A 20322-nucleotide genomic window follows, 5' to 3' on the forward strand; every position below is an offset into this window, starting at 1 on the left:
TACCTTTTTATAGGTGTGTGCCATAGTCGCGGTAAGGCGACCGTTAGTGTAAAGTCTGAAGTAGGCAAAAGGCAGTGGAAAAATGCAGGCAAAATAAAAAACAAACTTTCAGTCAGCCCTCACATCAAACGCTCCGTCAGCCCGCATGACGTCACGCATTCTAGTTGACCGTCGTGCTGACGACAGATCGAACAGGACCTGGGACTCCCCAGCGCCGACGGTGCCGCTTTTGAGCTGACCGCCGGAGGGCGGCATGCGTCACTCAGCGTCCCACGAAAGTCTGCAGGGTCTGAACTGCCACAGCTGCATCTCAGACGGGCGCGTGGCAGAGGACGCGCAGCAGGGGGCCGGTCGCCAGAGGGAGCATGACCGCTGATGGGATCCGATATCATTGCGATCGAGGGCGGCGTGAAGTCCGTGGCGTGTCCGCCAGACGTCTGCTTCGCTCTGTACTGGCACCTCATGGCAACTTGCTGGAAACTGCTGGTAACTGGCTGGAACTCCTGGCAACTGGCTGGCAACTGGCTGGGTATTCCTGGCGACTAGCTGACAACTCCTGGCAACGGATTGACAGCTCCTGGCAGCTGGCTGACAACTGACCTGTTGTTTGATTGATCTCACCTTGGACTGACAACTCCTGGCGACTGGCTGGCAACTCCTGACAGCTGACAGCAACTGACAACTCGCTTTGGACTGACAAGTCCTGGTCGCCAAGACGCTGAGTCGCGGCAGCCAAATTTGGCACGACTTGGGGTGACACAAAGTCATCCTTCACTGTGGTTGGGTGACACGGGGTCATCCTTCACCGAGGTTAGGTGGCACGGGGCTATCCTGCTCCGAGATTGGGTAACATGGGGTCATCCTGTACCGTCAAAAGCAAATACGCTAATGGTGCAATGTGCGCGCGATGCGCCCTCACATGCCTCGCCCCCCCCCCCCCCCCCCCCCTCCTCCTCGCCCTTCCCCATTCAAGCAGCACATAGTTTGCGAAATTTTGGGGTGCTGACCTTATGGGGTTGTTACAAGGTATTTGGATGACGGGAAACATACCTATCCAAACACCTTTTTACCAAGTGTGAGATGTTAATAGGCTCGCTTCGCATGTAAACAATTTTGTCTCCAAGCTACCGGCATGGGACGCTTGGTGTCTCTCACATAAAAGCTGGAACGCTTGAATATCATCGGTACGTTTTTTTCGTCGTGTTTCTTCAAGACAGGTATCGTTATATGTTACGCGCGTTATATACACTAACACTGACGCGGTTAGGTTCGCGGAAATCTGACGCGGTTAGGTTCACCCGATAATGGAAGCTCTTTTGATAATGGAACCAGTAAAACTGCCAGATTTGACACACCGCTCCATGTCAGCCATTGGTATCTGAGCATGCATCTGTTCTGCCAAGCGCGAAGTGCATGGCTTGTGACACTGTCGCAAGAGATTCCTTTCCGCACGCTAATGCCGCTGGTTGAGAATTGTGGCCTGGTTGAAATCTGACGCGCTGGTTCCTGAAAGCATGTGACCATATTCGACTGGCCTAGTGTGTAGGCGCACCGCTACTGCCGGCATTGTTATCTGCACGTGCACATCCCCCCCCCCCCCATGCATGGGATCGGCCGCACTGGTAACTGGGTGAGCTGGCACCCCCAAATTGGGTACCCTGTGATATTTGTCTGATAACCTGACTGACACCTTTTGGCGGCATAGGCACTCTGGACGGTTCGTGGTGCACGTGCGGACTTTGGTATGTCTCTATCCTCTGGCGTGCCTTGCATGCGGAATGTACATTTTAGCTTCGAAAGTGGTGCTCATCGCGGCCGGCATGTTGGGGCTTTTGGTCGCCGTCAGTGGTTAGTTAGGCTGGGTGAGCGTTCATATACGACAGGATTATGGGGATGACCTGTAATGATGATGACCCCAAACATATGCATGCCGCACGTGCTGTGGTACATGGGTGCCCCTCGTGTCATCTATCATCAGCTACGAATGCTAAGACGCCATGCATATTCACATTTAAAGGTCGAGGCACGCTTCGCTAGTCAGTTGGAGACGGCATGCAGACTAAGCTTGATATGCATCACGTGCGCGTGGGCACTTACTGGTGTCCCGCTATATTATCCGTGTAGCGGGATACCAGTGACTTGACTTGACTTGATAACATTTGGAGACTGGAGCGCCAGTGTTTGCCATCGCTGCTCGGAGGTTCGGTAGCCGCGTAGCGTTCGGTTACGATTTTGACCCAAAGCTAATGGGCTCACTGCTTGCCCCCCAGTTGCAGTGTGCATGCGCCTGCTATAGAAGCCTTCTGTGTGAGCGGTATGGGAACCAGGCTGACAGGAGGAGACTGGTTTAATGCACTTTCCATTTTGGGTGAACATGCAAAATGACCCCATGGTGATGCAGGAATAATTGAATTAAAACATTACTTGGCCATACGAACTTTCTCCCCAGCTCCTGTCCTGCCAGAAAGTTGTTCTACTGAAGAAAACAATAGGAGCACACTGATTTGGTAAGTGCTATCCATGACGTCTTTCGCCAGCCAACCAATCAGCTATCTGGGGTGGGGCTAAGTCCAGCCGTTATACATTTAAGTTCGTTGTGTATGGCAATTATATGTTTATACCAAATGTGTCCACAATCCCTCCCTTAATGGACACTTCATTGGGCCTTTTCAACACAACACACATGCATGCAAATGATCATTTTATTGTTTGAAAAAATACAGCAACAACACACTGGACTAGCGAATGTTCTTCATAGATTCGAATGATACAATCACACTTATTAGCATTACACAATGGCATGGGGCATACAGCAGACAAGTCTGGAAGACTATTACCGCCCGGCTAGTTGTAGCGAGGCCTGTAGCCGACAATAACACGCTCATACTGAGGCTCGTAAGAAGCACGGACCTCCTCCTCATCTTCCTCCTCCTCCTCCTCCTCGTCCTCAGCGGGAGCTTCATATGTCTCCTCGTCGTCGTCGTCATCAGACACCTCAGGGGTGGGGTACTCGGTGGGCACGGGGGTGGGCAGGTGGTCGCCCTGCGGCTGGAAGCCGCCCTCGCCGGCCGAGTACACCACGGTGTAGGTGACGCCGTCGGGGGCCACGTAGCTGAACTGGCCGCTCACACTGTAGCTGTCGTCATCTTCCGTCTCGCCAGACTCAGACACCGAGATGCCGTTCTCGGTCTCGAAACTAGAATGACAAATTCCTTGATCAAAGGCAAGAAAAAGCAAGCAACAAGCTTTGTCCAATCGACGGTAGCAGGGGGGCAGCAAAGTTTCAACTGCAAATTCCAACTGTACCAGACGCGTCGACCAAATGTCACAGATTTTCAAGCAGGCAAGTTCACACACTGAAACAAAACGCATTAACGTCAGGCCGGATTAGAAATCTGTGATCTGATGAAGATCAGTCAACAGGGAACGACTGTTCTGTAGTATGCACCAATGCATCCTGCAGTTCAAGGTTCGCCTCTTGTTTCCGGTTAATGAATGCAAGCTATTAAATAATTTGACTACGCGACAGTCAGGATTCATCATTTGAGACAATGCTCCATCAGGTCAACATCAGATGTCCTGAGGTGATCAGAACAGAACAGGTCAGTAGAGCGCAGCAGGTCAACAGAGTAGAGCAGGTCGACAAAAGTAAACAGCAGAGTTTCTGTGAGGTCAGCTGACGTGATTTTCTATCAGACGTTTAAACTGGCTGACGCATGGTCTGTACTGGATCGTGCTTGACTTTGCTGCAGGTAATGGCGCACATTTGCGCCAGCGCGAATGACCTCTCAGGTCAGCCAGGTCTCAGGTCAGCCAGGTAATGTGATCCTCTGCCGCGATTTGCCACTTACCTTTCCCCCAAATTGAATGGAGAAATAAAGTTTCGGTCATACTACAATGTTCTGGGGAACCACGCCTGGTCAAACATCTCGCATGGAAATGACTTTCAAAAATAGTGTAAAGCAGTTATCAAAGTGGTTTTGTTGATCCTGTTGCACGCGTGGAACTGTGCTCATTTGTTGCCAAAATATGGTTTAATCAAAAGCGCGTTGGTTAAGCTGGACCTGGCTACTCGAGTAGGAGCCTCTATCATATCAGCTCACATGGTCCACAACGTGCGCTTAAAAGTAATCTTTAGCCATACGATAACGCACAGGAAATCAAGACTGGGTTGCTTACGAATGTTCATAAGAGTGATCGTCATTGTGATTGATGTTCTGTCTGAGGATTTCGATGATGTCATCTTCATAGCCGAGGTCAGACGGAGCAGCGGCAGCCACGGCCAGAACAGCAGCAAAAATCAGCTGGAAAAACGGCGGCAAATCAACTATGTTGTTAACAGTAAACCATCGGACAAGAGCTGACATTTACCCACGGGGTGAAATGCGAGGATGCAAGCACGCACAGTTGGTTTCAATGCAATCACATGACACTGGATAGCGTTTCGTTATATCCGGGCAAGCGTATGTTAAAAAACATACACACATGTAAAACGAGATACATTGATGGTCGAAGCAAGTCCAATATATCAACTTAATAATGAGTTAATTGCCTCCTACAAACCAGGTCCCATCAGCGGCTATGTACATCACACCGGCTTACAGTGCAAACACCACTGAGTTTCAGTTTGCTCTGAACTTCATATAATTCACATTTTCTTTCCCACTTACCAGCTTCATGTTTTTGTTCTGTTAGTGCTCAGATGGTGGCCAGAGGTGGTCTGATGTGTTTCCCAGCGAGAGCCGTGCGTTTTATACTCGCTGCTGATGTCCGGACCGGAGAGACGGGAGCCCTGTCGAGGTCAGTTGGGGACGGGGACGAGCCGAGGTGTCGGTTCACCACTGTTCTCTAATCTCCTACCGCACGCGCGGTCGTCTATCAGTGACTTTTGCTGTCGTGTTCTCTTTTCGGTTGCGGGGATTGTTAGCCTATTTCGGCGGCAACACTGCCGTTTCTTCTTCGTTTACGTCCGCCAAACGTCAAGCATCCCACCTTGTCAAGCCATCTCACGTCGCCCCCACCTTCAATTTGTTTCCTTTGTATTGAGTGTTACCTAGGGCCATTGGATGATGGGGGGGGGGGAATTTTGAGAGACGAAGTAACTTCACGAAGGTGGGCAGTGGTATTCTCTTACAGGCATGACTCTATCTCACAAATCTATATGACCAATGGAGGAGAGTTGGCATTCACAGGAGGCCGTGATTGCAAAGTCGGCTGTTTGGCACGAGCCCGAGTGGCCAGTTGAATGGGACACGCCTGGGTATGTCCCCTGATGCATCAAAAGACGAAGAGTGCTATGAGTGCCAAGAGTGCTCTATTTATCTAAGAAAGAACGGAATTAAAGTGCTGCCAACGACTTTGCATGGTTTTTTGCGCGTGGGTCATTATTCGAGTGTGCTGTAGCCCAAAAATTACCGGCATCATGACCGGCATCACTTTGGTGTTGCGGTAAAATTTTACGCCGTGAAAAGTCTTTATTTTGTTTTACTTGTACTTGTACTACTACTTTTATATTGTGCTACTTGTATTTCATTGTCTTTTTATATATTTTATATGTTTTAGTACCTACTTACCAATGAATGAAAAATCTAATCTAGCGTCCCGAAGGACTCTTGGGGCACAAAGTAGGGAGATTGTTTATAATGTGGATCAACATTTTGTCGAAGAGCGGGACATGAAGTTGAAGGCGGGAGACGACGACGCCGTCCGGGAGAGTCCATTATTGAGAACAGCAGCTGTAACGGGCGTTGGGAAGACTACAGCCTACCGCATACAACGTGAAGCCCAGAATGGTGCCAGACTGAAGTCGCCAAGCCGATCCCGACCAGCTGCAGCAAGACCAAGGGTGGATCTAGATCCGTTCGATGTTTGCGCGATGAGGAGAATGGTACACCAAATGTACATCGACGGAAAACATGTTACTCGGGACACCATCACGGCTGCTCTGCACGAACAGCTCGGCATCACCATGTCTAGATCCACCGCAAGAAAACACCTACTCGCGAACGGATTGAAGTACCAGAGGATCAACAAGCGCAAGGTCCTGATCGAGAAACCTCATATTGCAGCAACGAGATGCCAGTTCTTGCGGGAGAGGAGGAGGCTGCGTAGAGAAGTTCCCGATAGCAAAATCATTTATACCGACGAGACATGGTAGAGTCAGCACGATATGGAGGACTCGGCGTGGCTGGACGGTAGTCAAATCAACGGACGGAAGAACGCCATTGGAAAAGGAAAGCGTTTTTTCATAGTCCATGCCGGCTCTTCAGAAGGATTTATACCGGGCGCACTTCTCCACCTCAGGACCGATGGCAAGAACGCCGACTACCATACGTCGATGAACGCCGACTGCTACGAGAAGTAGTTCACCGAGTGACTGTTTCCGAACGTGCCAGGGCACTCTGTGATCATCATAGATAGTGCCTCATATCATTTCCGTTTGTGCCAAAAAGTGTCAACTTCTAGCTGGCGAAAAGCGGAAATCCAGGAGTGGTTGCAGCAGGCAGGTGTGACCATCGACGAAGACATGCGGAGGGTGGAGATGCTGGAGCTAGTCAAGTCCCAGAACCGGAAGAAGGAGTATTTTCTGGACAACCTTGCTAGAGATCATGGTCATCGGAACGTTCGCCTGCCGCCGTATCACTGCGACTTGAACCCGATAGAGTTAGTGTGGGCACAGATGAAGCGCGTGATAAGACGGGCGAACTTGACTGGGCGGATGGAGGAGGTGGAACGGCTGGTGGAGGCAGGTGTCGCAGCTGTCTCTCCAGAGGACTGGAGTAAGTGCTGTGAGCACGTCAAAAGGGTGGAGCAGCAGTACTGGACGAATGACGGGCTGCTAGAAGATCTCCCACCGGTTGTCGTAACGACCGATGATAGCAGCGACTCCGGCACCGACTCCGGCAGCGACAACGATGAATGAGAACAGTATGACACATTGATCATGAGAAGTGTTTCCGTTTCGTTCTTTTCAACTGACTTCGTAGCGTTTACGTGGATGTGGCACGTAGTTACGTGTGCGGTATTTGAGCTGGGCACATTGTACATATATCTGCAGCTATATGTTCAGCGTTTTGTTGAATGCCTTGAATAAAACTGAGCGAATTGATTTTCTGTGTTTGGGATTTTCCCATGTTGTTCATGAAACAGCACCAGTTTGGAGCAATTACCGAATGAAAGTATAGCATAACTTGCTTCAAAGGTAGGCCATGAATTTAGAACGCAAAAGTAATTGCCAATAAAAATAGCCCCTGTGCCAAATATATATATATATATATATATATATATATATATATATATATATATATATATATATATATATTTCGACCAACCGTATGAACATGGAGTTGCGGTAAGCAATGCAAATATCCAAAACTGCCATTGCTTCGAGAGATCCGCAGTGCTGCCCTGCAGGCCTTCCGACCAATTTTGTTGAGTTTGAAAAAATTTCAGCGTGATGCTTGTGACGAATTGATTGACCAGCTTTAATTCCGTTCTTTCTTACGATAAACAGAGCATAGTCACCAAATTCAAAGGATAACATGCCTTTATGGGAACTTGTTTGGATACAATTTTTAGGTCTCTAGGTCGCGATTTCTAAGTCCAATAAAACAACTCAATTTTTCATATATTAAATTATTACATTTGAGTAATAAGTTAAGCACGCAACCAGCTTTAACATAGAAACTCCTTCTAAGCAAAAGCATACTCGGGAGCATATTAGATGATACCTGAGCATATGAGATGATGCCGTGACCGTACCTGACCTGGAGATGGTCAAAATGTCAAAAAGCCCTCGGTCATATGTTGATGTTTGAATTCGTAATTAGTGTCAAGAACTGCCCCAGGCATCATGATCCTAAAAGTAAGATGTTAGTCGAGGTCATCTCAAGTCAATAACCTTGCTGACATTGAAAAACTTGACCTAAAAGTCTGCTGACGTTCTTGTGACCAAGACGCCAGATAAGCGCCAGACACTACCCAAGACCAAGATAAGCGCCAGACACTACCCAACAACGCAGATTCTTTGAGTGAAAAGAACTGTTTGGTTTTGACCTTGAATTGACTGTCATGCGTCATCCAAGGTCAATGCAATAGTTGCCATCCTAATCTTAAGGGCCATATTGCGTACCCATCTTGGTAGATCAAAAATTCATTTTTTACAAAGGACGCCACATTGAAAGGTGTACAGATGCTGAAAATGTTGTGCTGCTGCAAGCGTTCGTTTTTTACCTGTGTTGGAGAAAACTACAGAGGAAATCGACCTCCCCTGGCCGGGCGCGTATAAAGCTCATTATGCTTTCCAGAGACCTCTTACGCCGTTCATCAGACCCTATATGTCCACTTGCATGGTAAATGCGATCGCTAATGAGCCTTCCAATTTGCCCCTGATTTCTTTACATTTGTTCGGAGGGTCTCGCGCTGTCGTCGGGACCTCTCCTGCTGGCACACCGGGGTAGTCTTGTCGATCGGGAGCTTTCCGTAGATTCTTTCCATTCGCCCGAAGGGTTCTGTACTCTTTAGCCGGAGCTCCATATGTTAAACTACCGAGGCAGTCTAGGTTGCTCAGGGGCTGTTTGCGTTGCTTTGTTTAACCTCCGACACATTCGCAATATGCGCATGGGCCCTCTACATTGGTCTGGGGCCTCTCCAATTCCCTGCCACTTTCGGAGGGCTCTGTGCTCTCCGCAAGTGGGGGGGGGAGGGGGGTAACAGCCATCTGTTAACCACTTCGGGTACACTTGATCGTCCAGCGACCCTCCACATTGGTACATCTAATTTCTTTGGAGCCGTTGTCGCGGGCCAGTCTGTTAACCTGTTCTGACACACTCCATCGTTCGGGGGCACTCCGCATTGGGTCTTGGGCACTTCCTACTTGAATACAGATCCTTATGTTCTTGTAGGAGGGCCAATTACTAACCCGTCTGGGCACACTTGATTGTTCGGGGACCATGTACATAAGGTCTTGGGCACTTCTTATCTGAACGCAAAGGGTCCTACCATAGGTGGGTCCTACTAGCTGCTAACATGCCTGGGCATTCTCAATCAACCAAGGGCCCTCACAGATTCTTTGCATTCGCCCGGAAGGCCTTATACGCTATTGCTGGGGCCTTATATGCCGGGGCGCACTCGGTTTCTCAGGGGCCCTTCATAATGGCATCGGGTTCTTTCCACTTGTTCGGAGAGCCATGTGGTGCTGCTGGTTCCCCATACAATATCATGTACCGAGGCACTCGATGCTCAGGGGCCCTCTCCATTAACTTAGGACTGTTTCCCTTTAAGCTCATTTGCAGAGGACTCTTCACTTTTGTCAGGGCCTCTTCTGTTAGCCTGTCCGGGCACTCTTGATCGAACAGGGACATTAATTGTATTGTTCTACCAGTGTAGATCACTGTGCTCTGGCTTTCCTGTCTAGTTGGAAAATTTACCCTCAGGCCTCTGCCGACATGGAGCCGACTGTGCAGTATTTGTGGTGTCTAAAGACGCATAGCAACAAAGAGGTCCTTACTGACTCAGGGGTCCCCGTTTTGGGCAAATGGCCCTCTCGCTGGCATTGGAGCGCACAGCATTGCCGGCCGGGCACTTACATACTGCCACTGGCCGGCGTTTCGGGCCCTGGGCTCTCAAAATGGGCCCTTAATCGTCGTTCTCGAGGGGTCCTGCGGTCACTCGGAACTTAAGGGAGGGGGGAGGGAACTTTCCCTGTTCGCCTCCTCCCTGTGCCGCTGCATCTCAATACTCCAGCATTATATTTCGGTGACCGTTCGACGTTTTTGTTCTTTCACCTCTGCTTATTCGAGAGTCGGAAAAGCGGCAAAACCGATGCCATAATAAGCAGAGTTAGCAAATCGTGCTTCTCATGAGCCTAAATAATCTGTGTTTGAGTTTTTCCCTTTAGCATCGTTCCCTGGTCTCATGTATGTAGCGGGTCTCGGTGGATTCAGCGCTAAGTTCAGCGGTGACGACCAGCTTAGAGCGCTAAGCATCTATGAATGGCGCCGCACTGCTAGGAAGTGCATATAATCCATCTTCATAGGCAAGACCAAGAGTATATCACCAGCATTCACAATGAAATTGTTCACCACTACCATGCGTCCAGTTGTTTCCCGGCATTTTCTTCCGTCAGTCGTTTTCCCAGCGCTTACGTTTATTCAGTCTGTGGCTACTTAACGCATGAAATCTGCGTCCATTCCACGTTTACAAAACTGTTGTTTTCGCATGTCTCAGCGACGTGAATTCCATCCCAATCTGACTGTTGTCTAAGCCACGCCTTCGTTCGCCGATATTTAGCCTCCAGTGCTGGATCTACCTGTGTGTGGCTGGCCAGCTATGTTCTGAGCTCTCCGCCCTGTGATTCAGCCCGATTTCAGTCTGACCCTCTCAGTGACTACCAATCTACTCTGCGTGTCGACCTCAGCCTATTTCTCGGGCGGTTTATGCAATCTGACTCGTCGTGGGCGCATGCCTAGATACGGTATATCCTTTGTTTGCAGGGATGCTCTCAATCATGTTGTCGGAACTGATCCTGCAGTGTTGAGGACGCTCAAATGAACCTTCCGCTGAAAGGAATGCTAACGCTGATGTAACCTGCACCGATTGTCAGATGCACTATCGGCTTGAATCGAACCAAATATCAGTAACGACGTTTACAGTCGATAAGTTCTTGGCAAAACTCTGTGGGGTTAGTATATTCTCGCAGCGGTTCGTCATGCGGATTGACGAAAATGTGAGAAATAGAGATGAAACCATCTCGTCCGGAAACTGTAACCGTGCTTCAGCTGGTTTTTACCCCTCTGCCAAACAAGACCTACATGATTGTGTGTTTAACGATTATATATGCGCACCACATGCTAAGATACATAATGAAAAATAACACTTCCAATGTGCTGCGTTTTCTTGTGTTGTGCAGGGGCTTGAGTGCATTGTTTTCTTTGCGAAAAATGAAAAAAGCTGTGTTGTGAATATGCATAATGCACAACTTACCATGCAAATTTACAACCGAACGACCTGTTTCTGTTACATAAAACACAACACAAATGTAAGGTCAAATATTGGGCCACGCGACCCAGGGATAAGTCCGGTGGTCATCTGCACGTTTTAGCTATTTGCCCTTTGCTTGAAACAATAAATGCGTTTTTCAAAGCATGCATAGGCTATGGAGCGTCTTAAAGTTTGTATATGTGTGGGTGGGATGGGCCAAAACCAATCTTCGGGTGGGTTATTTTCTTTCGTTGTCACAATATTAATGCTTAGCATTCTGAGAAAAATTAGTTGTCATGGGACCCACAAAGCCCACACCCGTTCCCAGGCCTGTGAAAGACGTATGTGCCACCCTCCTGTGCAACAAGCCGTATTAGTAATGTGAGATTGAAGTTTGGGGTCATATTGTGCACCTTCCATTGGCTTTCCGTTAGCAACGGAGCCTTAAGACTTATTGTTTGATAGTGACCATCCGTCTTCAAAAAGACCACCTGTTCGAAACACTTCGAAGTATTTTTCAATGTTTTGAGAACTTGCATAGAAATGTATGAACGCTTGATGGCCTTAAACTATTTGCCACGAAGCAGGTTTCTCAAACTAAGGCAAGAGTTTCATATAAAAAACAATTCACGGATACTTTTTAATGCAAGGACAGTCAAACACCGTCTGTAAAGCCTGTAAAGTAACCATGGGAACAGAGGCATGAAGCATATGCCCCGTTTGCTCTAGCTTACTCTTGGTACCGGGAGATTTCAAAAGATTTAGTTCGAATTTTAAGGTTTTGGGAGGGAAATTTACGTGCCCCCCCCCTTGAGGAACATTCGGACTACGTGCTCGCCTGAAGCGTAGAAAAACAGTTATCACTTGACGTCGAGTATGGCTGCTTTGATCAAAACATCGCAGCATTTAGCGACGAATTTAGTGGGAAGTGAAACGCGCCGACGGTGGCGAGCGCCGAGTCCACAATCCGGCAAAGTTGGAAGAACATCCGCCATCGCCTTTGGAAGAACATCCGAGAAACATTTGCGTGGAACGGCGCGCGTAGTATGCCACCCATGTGCGACAGATGCACTCTGTGGAGAGCGCTGGTCGTTAATGAGTACGACTTGGGTGCAGGCGGGGTCAGCCGTTCGCTATCTGACAATCCGACGATCCCATTCCTGGCCGCTCACCGCGCGCTGTGAGGTCACGGGACCGATCGCGCAATTGGGTGGCATGTTTTTCTGAGCCGCGAACTGTCGAAAGCGTCGCAGTCCTCAGTTATAGCATTGCCAAACTGTACACATTGCTTTGTGTGGAAAACACCCCCATTCCTAGAACTTGTGAACATGGTGCCACGAAGAAGGTATGCTTGATGTTTTTATTTGGCGCGAGCCGTTTCAAATAACGACATTCACCTTGAAAACTGTGGCTATCCGAATGTGGGCCATTGCGCGGACCAGCTGGCTTGATCGCAACGATGAGTTACTGGCTCACTCGCTGTCGTCGTTTGTACTTTACGTCTCAGTTTAAATGGACCGTGTCGAGTCAAGTGCCTGGAAAATAGATTCACTGACCTATTGAGCCTATTGAGATGTCCTTCGTGGAACCGATATTCTGATGCGTGCGTGGCAGCGTGTCCCCGTCGCGACACATACGGTAGGCGCGACCGGCAGCGGTCGGTAATTGGAGGACCCGTCTGTTACACAACGCCCGTCCTGCGATCCTGTCCCTCATTAGTCAGTTTGCCAACTGGTCAGTTCGCCTGATGACCTGCCCAGGGTCGCGGGGCGCCGCCAGGTGCAGCACTGCTGTCCGGAGAACGCACGAAGCACGCGTCATTCGATACGCCCAGTATGATATCGATAAGCCAAGTTCAATCGAATACTGTCGTATCGATGAGACGATATTAAAGAGAGGCACAGACCGAGCCAATTCTAAAGTCAAATGGCCGAAAATGCTGTTGTTTCAGCGGGCTGACGCGGGTTTTTTTCAAGAGCCGCGGCATTATGGACATCACTCTATGTGCATGCTGGTCGCCGTTCGTTGTGCGCTGCGAAAGGGCGATTGGAACATACAAAGTCGCGTCGGTCGATGAGAAACTGACACGCATTCGCGGAGTCGATTGAACAAAATCGAAAAAAATATGACGAGTGTGGCGCACTTGTGCCCGATGGACCTATACCAGCGCTTTCGAATGGATACATTGGCAATCGTTTGGTTTGATGGCAAGTATTTTCCCGGGCTGCGGCAGTATGGATATAACCCTTCGTGCTGGCTGGGTAACGTTAGTTGTGTGCTGTCAAAAGGTGATTTGATAAACAAAGTCCTGTCAGCCGATCAGAAGTTTACATTCCCGGCGGTAGTGCTCCGACATCGTGTGCGCTAGGTAACACCTGCAGCGCGAAAGTAAAAATAGATGAAATTGCAGGTCATATCTTTGCAAAGCAATACTCCGGCGGTCCAACAACCATCGAGTGATACGCATTGGGGATGTCGACCGAATTAAATACGAAAATAAAATATGACGAGTGTGTTGTACTGGCACTTAAAACCACTATAAGAGTGGCATTGCGTGCACAGAGTTCCAATCTCTGGGTTGAATTATGCTATGTTTTCAAGAGTCGATGGTTTATAGACATCAATCTGCATGGTGGTCGGTCACCGCTAGTTGTGCGCTGTGACAGGGTAATTTGAACAAAGGCGGTCACGCCGGCCGATACAAAATTTGCATCGCCGACCGAGGGTGCTCTGAGAATAACATCGTTTATGCAAGTTTAGACTTTCCGTGCGCAAATATAAATGGTTACAAATCGTATGCCGTGTTTGTGTGAATCGACAGTTCCGCCCGCCCGGTAGCTGCGGTGATAAGCTATACGAGGGGGGGGGGGTCAACTGAGTAAAATCTAAAAGAAATTCCGACGAGTGTGTTTCACTTGCATCTGATAGTCCTAAGCCAGTGCTGTCGAATGCACACGGTAGTAAATCCGGGGTATGGATTTAAGTGTGTTTTTTTTTTACTGGATTCCCGTATTATGGCCATCAAACTACGTGTAGGCCGGCCCGAGTTAGCCCCCAGTGACAGACTTACATTGGCGGATTTTAGTGCTCCGACAATCCCATTATGTGAGCAAGAGTAAAACAAGAGCAAGATCCGTGCAAAACAGAGTAAAATTGAAAGCCTGATCTTTGCAAATCACCGCTCCGCTGGGCCCCCAAGGCAATGAGTGATGCGCTTTTGGAGTAAGCAAAATAAAAGCGATGACAAAATCTGACATGTAGCCAAGACACCAATTCATCTCTCTTTCCATTCTAGTGCTTATTCTAGGACGAACAATGCTCTTAGTACTGCCCTATCTACAAAGCTGTCAATGGGTGATCTCTCGCCTTCTATTCATTTCTATGACGCAACCAGCCGTGACCAGACACCGTCTTCTCAGCAGCCAGTTGAAGAAATTCGGCTTGGTGATCCCTGATTCACCTGTGAACTCGACCGCAGGCCAGATGACGTTAAGTATGTGGTCCGACGCGAGCCTGTATTCCTATTGCTCCACATATGTTATACCAATGAAAGCGAAACTTTCACGTTTATACGCTGTCGTTAAGTTTCAGTTACAAAGCTGCCTACGGTAGTCGTCGTGGATAAAATACCCGAGCTCTTTAATAAACGCGAGATCAAAAGTCGTCCTAAAAAGCCATCTTAGGAACATCAGCTAAAGTTCAGCAACCTGAGGAGATAGCTTTGAATCAAATGATTTGACTGAAAAGAACATAACGCTAGCAGTTACGGCTCAAGCATTCGTGCTGTTCACGCCAAACTTAATAAAAATGTTACATACGATAATTTCCGCAGAAAGCAATACTGTACGTCTAATGTACTTTCCAAAATCCATTACGAGGCTATCAATCGTCACAGCTTAGGCCATGTATCATTTCAGACCTATTCAGTCACCAATGACAGGTTGATTCAATGTCTTGAGCTTGCTATGGTCTCAAAATGATGGGAAATGGATTGTGCATATGTCCGTGTTTGTTTGGTACTTAGACCTCATCCTCGGATGTACAATGTTTTAAGTGATGATACACGTTTAAATATGTCTTGCTGAGCACGTCTCGTATTTCGTCGTATTTGAATGTTTTCGGTCCGACTGATCTACACTTGAAAATGACAAACAAATTTCTTGCAACATTACTAAACGTTATCTAGCTTAAAATAAAGTGAATAAATGCAGGCGAACATATTTATGACTTCCCAGAAACAACGAAGGAAATTGAAATCACCCTGCAAGCACGCAAAAAATCTGAGAAAATGCATGGTTGCCCCCGCATATTACAAAGCGTTTATGCACACATGGGAACCAGCATACGGGGACCAGACTATCATGAATGTCCATAAAACTAGATCAGTATCTGGTGGACGTTTGCAAGAATCTAGATGGAGCAGCCAGATCATATATAGTCAGTCAAAACTTGATGTACTCCAAGAGATCCTAGTAAGGGCGCCTTAGTGTCGTGCGGGGGCAAGTTGGCTGCCAAAGGGTGTTGAAAAGTGAGGGATGCATGCTCTCATCACCCCTGTAGTTAGCACCGTCATTGGTTGGCCCTCTAAGATGTGAAATATCGAGCAAACCCGCCTCACTGGCCCCACGCGACAGTCTCTGGTGACCTAACGGCGTCCTTGTCTGCGATGGCTCAATAACAGCTGACAGTATAAAAGACACAGCGACGGGCGGTGAGGATATCAGTCTACTACTGACGAACTGCATCTACTCAGCATGAAGCTGGTGAGTACCGGCGTCGTTAAAACAATGACACGCGAGTGAAGTTTGAAAGTTTTCACACCATCCCGCAAGACACAAGACTGAATTCGAATACCACAGTAAAAAAATGTATGGTCACGTTTAAACGCTTCTCACAGCACAGCGCTACCTATTTCCTGACTTAAATTAATCTCATAAATAGTGCGAGGCATGCATCTAACGTCCATTTCGTTTCAGTTCGTGTTCGCCGCCGTTCTGGCCGTGGCAGCCGCCGCTCCGTCTGATTCTGCCTACGAAGAGGACATCGTCGAGATCCTCAGACAGAACATCGACCACAACGACGACCACTCTTACCAACAGTCGTAAGTCAATGAGGAAGACTTTGACGCTGCCCGTATTACACCACTATTATGACATCAAAATTAGTCCGATATATGCATGGTCAGATACCAACTCGGGAAAGTCACAAATGACAGGCCAAAGCAATGTTGAAAATGAATTTGGTGTCTTTGAACACCATGCCATTGAGTTCATTTCTGATTAGAGCCATTCATGCATCGCACCGTTTGTCCTGGGCTCGTGTCTCAAGCCATTAAAATAAAGTGGTAAATACATGGAAGGCTAAAGATCAGTTAAGCATACAAACATGAACCCGGGTCACTATTAAATCACACTGGCTGCCGGCACATGCCCTTGCCGATTGTCTTTTTAGACCCGCTCGTGTCGGTGTTCTGTGTACGTTTGGTTTCACCAACCAACATCGCCGCTATTCTTTACTTACGCCATTCAGTTATCCACATAACTCTCAAAAATGCTTATGAGGCACACTGAATACGTACTCATCGCTTATTACTCGCATCATTTAGCTGTTTCGTCATGATTGCAGTTTTGAAACTGAGAACGGCATCTCGGTGTCGGAGTTTGGCCAGACGGAGGATGACGACAGCTACAGTGTGAGCGGCCAGTTCAGCTACGTGGCCCCCGACGGCGTCACCTACACCGTGGTGTACTCGGCCGGCGAGGGCGGCTTCCAGCCGCAGGGCGACCACCTGCCCACCCCCGTGCCCACCGAGTACCCCACCCCTGAGGTGTCTGATGACGACGACGACGAGGAGACATATGAAGCTCCCGCTGAGGAGGAGGAGGAGGAGGAAGAGGAAGATGAGGAGGAGGTCCGTGCTTCCTACGAGCCTCAGTATGAGCGTGTGATTGTTGGCTACAGGCCTCGCTACAACTAGTAACATTTTTTGGTCATCCTTAATATCCATATCTACCTATATATATATATATATATATCTACCTATATATATATATATATATATATATATATATATAAATATATATATATATATATATATTTATATTTATATAGGTAGATAGGTACATATGTCTTAAACGACATCCACATGGATGTGCTCCCTGTTACAAGTTTCACCCTTATCTTATGTACAATGTTGTCACTTGTGTGTCGTTTCGTCGTCAATACTCTGTGTTTCTATAAAAGGGCGATTAGCTGTTCATCAGTGACTACGCCATTCATGTTTCTGTTATCAGTGACGAGGATACTCGTGTACATTGTGATGCAAAAATATAGCACCAGAATCAGAATGTGTTTTGAGGATGTTAAAACCCTCACGACGCCTAATTAGGACATTGCGCGTGATTGACCGCCAGATATTCCGTCATTAATAACAACGGTACAACAGACCTAACCCACTTCTATTCAAACGTATGCTTCGACGCCTCAAATCATCAGTTTTTTCAATTCCTCCATTCATCTGCATGATTGCCACTCGTTGCCAAAAGCACAGCTTCGGGATGAACCTAGTGCAATTCCTTGCCAAAACGGACTATATCTTTTGCATATGTTCCGGGAGAGATTTCGGAGACTTCGGAGGCTATAGAGTGCTTCTTGACACAATGACGCATGTTGTGTTTTGCTTCATATACAACCACTTCGGCACGTTGCTGTTCACCAGATACTCAGTCATGTTCCGAAGCTAGGTGCTTGGTTTTTCCACCCAAATGTGTCCGCCACAAACCTACACCGAGCGTGAGTCAACTATAAAGGGCATAACATGCTGTTGCATGCGTGCGTAACGTTAGGTGCGTTCTGTCAAAAGGTGATTTGATAAACAAAGTCCTGTCAGCCGATCAGAAGTTTACATTCCCGGCGGTAGTGCTCCGACATCGTGTGCGCTAGGTAGCACCTGCAGCGCGAAAGCAAGAATATGTGAAATTGCAGGTCATATCTTTGCAAATCAACACTCCGGCGGTCCATTAACCATCGAGTGATACGCATTGGGGATGTCGACAGAATAAAATATGAAAATAAAATATGACGAATGTGTTGCACGGGCACCTAATACCACTATAAGAGTGGCATTGAGCGCACAGAGTTCCAATCTCCAGGTTCAATTATGCTACGTTTTCAAGAGTCGAGGTTTTATAGACATCAATCCGCATTGTGGTCGGCCACCTTTAGTTGTGCGCTGTGATAGGGTAATTTGAACAAAGGTGGTCGCGTCGGCCGATACAAAATTTTCGTTGCCGGCCGAGGGTGCTCTGAGAATAACACCGTTTATGCGAGATTAAACCTTCCGTGCGCAAATGTAAATGGTTACAGATCGTATGCCGTGTTTGTGTGAATCGACAGTTCCGCCCGCCCGCCAGCAGCGGTGATAAGCTATCCGAGGGGGGATGAGTCAACTGAATACGATCTAAAAGAAATTCCGATGAGTGGGCTTCACTTGCATCTGATAGTTCTGAGCCAGTGCTGTCGAATGCACACGGTAGTAAATCCGGGGCATGAATTTAAGTGTTTTTTTTCTGGATCGCCGTATTATGGCCATCAGTTTACGTGCAGGCCGGCCCGAGTTAGCCTCCAGTGATTGAGTTACATCGGCGGATTTTAGTGCTCCGGCAATCTCATTATGTGCGCAAGAGTAAAACAAGAGTAATATCCGTGCAAAACAGAGTAAAATTAGACGCCTGATCTTTGCAAATCACCACTCTGCTGGATCCCAGGCAATGAGTGATGCGCTTTTGCGGTTAACAAAACAAAAGCGATGACAAAATCTAACCTGTAGCCGACATATCAAACCATCTCTATTTCCATTCTAGTGCTCATTCTACGACGAACAAGGCTATTAGTATTGTCTTATCTACAAATCTCTCAATCGGTGATATCTCGCCTTCTATTCATTTCTATGACGCAACCACCCGTAACCAGACACCGTCTTCTCAGCAGCCAGTTGAAAAAATTCGGCTTGGTGATCCCTGATTCACCTGTGAACTCGATCGCAGGTCAGGCGACGTTAAGTGTGTCGTCCGACATGAGCATGTCTTCCTGTTACTCCATATATGTCATACCAATGAAAGCGAAACTTTCACGTTTATACGCTGTCATTAAGTTTCAGTTACAAAGCTGCCTACGGTAATAGTCGTGGAGAAAACATCCGAGCTCTTTAATAAACGCGTGATCAAAAGTCGCCCGCAAAAGTCATCTTAGGAACATCAGATAGATCAAATTCACACGTTCAGCAATTTGAGGAGGAAGCTTTTTTATGAAATTATTTGATCGAAAAGGATATAACGTTCGCAGTTACGGCTCAAGCATTCGTGCTGTCCGCGCCAAACTTAATAAAAATGTTACATACGATAATTTCCGCAGAGAGCAATACTGTACGTCTAGTGTACTTTCCAAAACGCATTACGGGGCTATAAGTCGTCACAGCTTAGGCCATGTATCACTGAAGACCTATTCAGTGACCAATGACAGGTTGATTCAACGTCTTGAGCTTGCTATGGTGTCAAAATGATTGGAAATGGATTGTGCGTATGCCCGTATGTGTTTGGTACTTAGACCTCATCCTCGGATACATAATGTTTTAACTGATGATGCACGTTTGTCTTGTTGAGCACGTCTCGTATTTCGCACATATTTGAATGTTTTCGGTCCGACTGCTCTACACTGCGTTGAAAACATTTTTCAATTTTCAATAACAACAACAACAAACAATTTTCTTGCAACGTTACTATAAGTTATCTGGCTTAAAATCAAGTGAATAGATGCAGGCGAACTTATTTATGACTTCCCAAAAACAACGAAGGATATTGAAAGAATCTTGCAAGCACACAAAACAAATATTAGAAAATGTGTGGTTGCTCTTGCATATCACAAAGCTTTCATGCACACATGGAAACCAGCATACGGGGACCAGACTATCATGTGGTGTCCATTAAACTAGATCAGTATCTGGTGGAAGTTTGCAAGAATCAGAAGCATCCAGATCATATACAGTCAGTCAACCTTGATGTACTACCAGAGATGCTAGTAAGGGCGCCTTAGTGTCGTGCGGGGGCAGGTTGGCTGTCAAAGTGTGTTGAAAAGTGAGGGATGCATGCTCTCATCACCCCTGTAGTTAGCACCGTCTTTGGTTGGTCCTCTAAGATGTGAAATATCGAGCAAACCCGCCTCACCGGCCCCACGCGCCAGTCTCTGGTGACCTCGACGGCGTCCTTGTCTGCGATGGCCCAGTGACAGCTGACAGTATAAAAGACACAGCGACGGGCGGTGAGGATATCAGTCCACTACTGACGA

The 20322-nt window shown here is 47.5% G+C and overlaps 1 protein-coding gene across 1 annotated transcript; it reads left to right on the forward strand.

Annotated features, from left to right (window-relative positions):
- The first annotated feature begins 15734 nt into the window (after positions 1-15734).
- Positions 15735-16957, forward strand: LOC119096556 (voltage-dependent L-type calcium channel subunit alpha-1D). Its single transcript, XM_037219460.1, has 4 exons — positions 15735-15743; positions 15957-16081; positions 16606-16672; positions 16835-16957. The coding sequence occupies exons 1-4, from the start codon at positions 15735-15737 to the stop codon at positions 16955-16957; spliced, it is 324 nt and encodes a 107-aa protein (XP_037075355.1).
- The last annotated feature ends 3365 nt before the right edge of the window (positions 16958-20322 follow it).

Source organism: Pollicipes pollicipes, unplaced genomic scaffold (assembly GCF_011947565.3).
Source record: "Pollicipes pollicipes isolate AB1234 unplaced genomic scaffold, Ppol_2.1 Scaffold_4295;HRSCAF=5057_pilon_pilon_pilon, whole genome shotgun sequence".
NCBI classification, from domain to species: Eukaryota; Metazoa; Arthropoda; class Thecostraca; order Pollicipedomorpha; family Pollicipedidae; genus Pollicipes; species Pollicipes pollicipes.